General features: G+C 38.1%; 1 protein-coding gene across 1 annotated transcript in view; it reads left to right on the forward strand.

The window, feature by feature from the left end:
- LOC106529580 (leukocyte surface antigen CD53) overlaps nt 1-3,429 on the forward strand; it is a gene marked incomplete in the record, with an annotated part of 12,659 nt that overhangs the window by 3,327 nt on the left and 5,903 nt on the right. Inside the window, 1 exon segment of the mRNA XM_014025048.1 lies at nt 2,473-2,580. Within this exon segment, the coding sequence (XP_013880502.1) occupies nt 2,473-2,580 (108 nt within the window).

The following is a 3,429-nucleotide window of genomic DNA, read 5'->3' on the forward strand; positions in this document are numbered from 1 at the left end:
CCACTTGGAGCCTACACTTGAACTGTGCCTGTGGTCCTCCATTTTCTCACAGTTTCTCTCAGTGGAGACTGAAAGCTGAAATCTCTGCAAAGCTTTCTGTATCCTCTTTGTTTTCAGCTCATTTGAAAGGTGTTTTGAGACTCCCATGCTGCAACTCTTCAGAGAACAAGCAAAGAGGAGAAAAACTTACAACTGCCTCCCTTAAATATCCTTTCTCATAATAAGAATCAAATGCAAATATTTTTTCACCCAAATCCAATGTTCTGCTTTGATTTTGAAAGAGATTATCAATGCTTTTGTTTTGAAATCCTGGGGGTATTTCATTAAATTGTTGAGCTTCAGGAATTTTTCCACTGGAAGCAGTTTGTGATAGAATGGGTTTTTTATCAGGTCAGCAAACAGTAATAAAGCAAGCTGATATAGACTGTAGAGTCTGTAATAAACATGAAATTATTGTGTTTTTTTTTTTTACTGGAGTCAGAGGCAAACTGAGCTCAGTTTGTGGATTAGATTTCTTTCTCTGGAGAAAAACCTACTAATTATGCTACAGTTGTTACTTTGATCCTGGTTGTTTAAAATACTGTAAAACATACATTTTTTCACTTATGGTATTGTAATTGTTTATTATTTACATCATAAACTTCCATCTTCTACCATTTATCTATTGTCGGGTCACAGAGGCAACAGATCCAGAAGAGAAATCCAGACATCCCTCACCCCAGTTACTCTCTGAAGCTCCTCTGGCTTCCAGGACAGAGAACACATCATCCCACCAGCAGATTAGGGTCTTATTCCAGTGGGAGGTGCCCAGAAAAGGCATCCTAACCCGATTCTCAAACCACCTCAGCTGACTCCTTTTGATARGAGGGGCAGTAGATGAAGATGCAGAGCAAAAAAAAAACAGAAAGGCTTTTTCTGACGTTCTGACAGGTTTGAAACTGGAACACTTTCACCTCAAAACTGACGTCAGAATTTCTAGTTCTGCTACAGCTGGAACACAGCATTAGAGACAGAGTGAGGGGCTCTCCAATGCTAACACAAATGAAGAGTCTCATTCTCATTTTCCAGCGCCGGCCTTTCAGTTAGCAATGCCGGCTGCTCAGTTAGCGGTGCCGGCTGCGCAGTTAGCGGTGCCGGCCTGTCATTAATCAGATCAATAGCTGGTTTAGGAACAGATGCAGCCTCCTGCTACAAGGATGTAGCGATCACTGGCTGCACAATAGTCTTAATTTTGGCCCTCATACCATGCCATAGAAGTTGTTTTTGTTGTTTTGTTGACATTGTTATATTTATATATTTTGTTACATTGATGCTTTCTTTTTGTCATTTTGCACTAGTGATTTATTTTTTTCTTAAACACGTGTAGTAGAAGATAATAGGGGAATCATTATTATTTATCTTATATTTATACATCATTTTATTTTGTTGTATTTAGTTACTACAAGATATTTTTTAACATTTTGCCTAAAACCTTTGTCCTGTGTTTTATCATAATCAACTCACTAAATATAAAATCACTTAATTATGAAATCAACTTGAAAATGATCAGAACTTTTATTTGGTATCAAGTTGATACCAACATTTCTAGTTTCATCCACTCCAGTCTGTCTGGCATGAATGATAACACTCTTGTAATAAAGTTAGCGAGTCAACATCTACTCCCTGTAACAAGCAATGTCTGCCTTTACTGTTCAGTGTCCTGCAATGATTTGAATTGAGTTGTCRTGTTTCTCTCGTGCAGATTGACACATACTTTGAGAAAGACCTGACCCACAGCTTACAGATCTACATGCAGTCCAGTCCAGATGGCAACAAGACRCTCAAAGATGACTTTAATGCTCTTCAATACCTGGTAAATATTATTTCATAAATTGTCTATGCATGTTTCATAATTAGACTTTTTTAAAATCGTGAACCAGTACTAAAAAAGTAAAAGCAAGCATTTTTAAATTTCATTTACTAATACAAACGAATAATTTGAAATACAAGCAGTATTTGTTTCTATGTCAGGAGACACTGACCTGCAGAAAAACTTGGTCGCGCCACAAAACGACCTGAAGTTAGCTTCAGGTTGTCTTGACGTTTCCTCTGAAACAGAGTGCTTCAGTGAAATTTATTTGCTCCATGTTTAAWAACAGACTGCGGCATTTTATTTTGAAAGGAYCTTTGCTGCTGTCTTGATATGCTGACGACTTCCTGTCAAAATATGATCAAACAGAGCAATAATTAGTTTGTCACTGGTTTATTTTTATTGTCTTTTAAATATCTTTCCATCTATTTTTAGCCATAAACAGGAAATATATATTTCAGATGAATCTTTTTTAAGATAAAAAACATAACAAGCATTTTGTTTTACRACACTGGTTTCTGATAAAAGCTGCACAGAGCTTATCCTGTCTGAAGTACCTGGTGGTTACTCTCCAACACTAATTAAACCAACATGTTCCAGTGAAACATGTTTTCCTCCTGCAGTTTCGGTGCTGTGGTGTTCATGGTGTGGCTGACTGGAAGGGGAACGTTCCCATCTCTTGYTGTACTTTGGATCCCTGCAACTTGTCCGACCGACCCAACTGGCAGGAGGTGACTTATCCTGTTAGAAAACATTACAAATCATTTAAATGATGAAGCTGTGGAGGTCTGGGTGACTTATTTCTGCAGCAGACATACATGTAGATGTACAATCATAGCAGAAACACAACATRCTTAAAGTCTGGCACTGGCGGTGGGCTATGTTTCTCATTCATCCCGAAGGAAAAGCTTGTCAGAATTTGTTGAACGTCTATATAACAGAGACAATTGTCCACTTGTTTTTAGGTAATAGTATTTTAAAAAGTATGAACATCATGGTTGAAGGTAGGAAGGAGCAGAACATCCAGGCTTAAAGCTAAAAGTAAAACATGTAGGCAACAAAAAGGCTGGTGTGGCAGAAAAATGAACAACACAAATCAGAGCTGAGATCCAGACAGAGATTAAAACTCTGACAGACTGCAGATGAGAGAAGTGAGGCAGGTAATTAGTCAGAGCTGATGAGGTGATTAGAGACAGGTGTCCTAATGGTAACAGAGAACAACAGGTGGAAGTGGGCAGGACTGAGGCTTGGCTGAAAACTTCGGACAAACATCCAACAGCTTTRYCTGCTTCTGCTCTCCAGAGGCCTMTTGCATGAAAGTAGAATAAGGGATTAACCCGGGATTTTGGTCTAAACCTGAATTAATTAATCCTTGAATCGGTTGCATGAGAAACGAAGCACTTATGTTTCTGTGGTAACAAGTGCTCTGAAACTAACCTGGTCCCGACCAGGCTTAAAGTGGAGCTAATTTAATCTGTTAGTGTTTAGTGTTTGTTTAGCAGTAGAGTCATTTTACTGCAGAAAAATGTTCCTCTAAACAAGTTTTACAATCTTATATCAGTTAAAAAGTATTTTTGATC

The sequence above is a fragment of the Austrofundulus limnaeus genome, unplaced genomic scaffold (genome assembly GCF_001266775.1).
Source record: "Austrofundulus limnaeus strain Quisiro unplaced genomic scaffold, Austrofundulus_limnaeus-1.0 Scaffold453, whole genome shotgun sequence".
In the NCBI taxonomy this organism is placed as follows: Eukaryota; Metazoa; Chordata; class Actinopteri; order Cyprinodontiformes; family Rivulidae; genus Austrofundulus; species Austrofundulus limnaeus.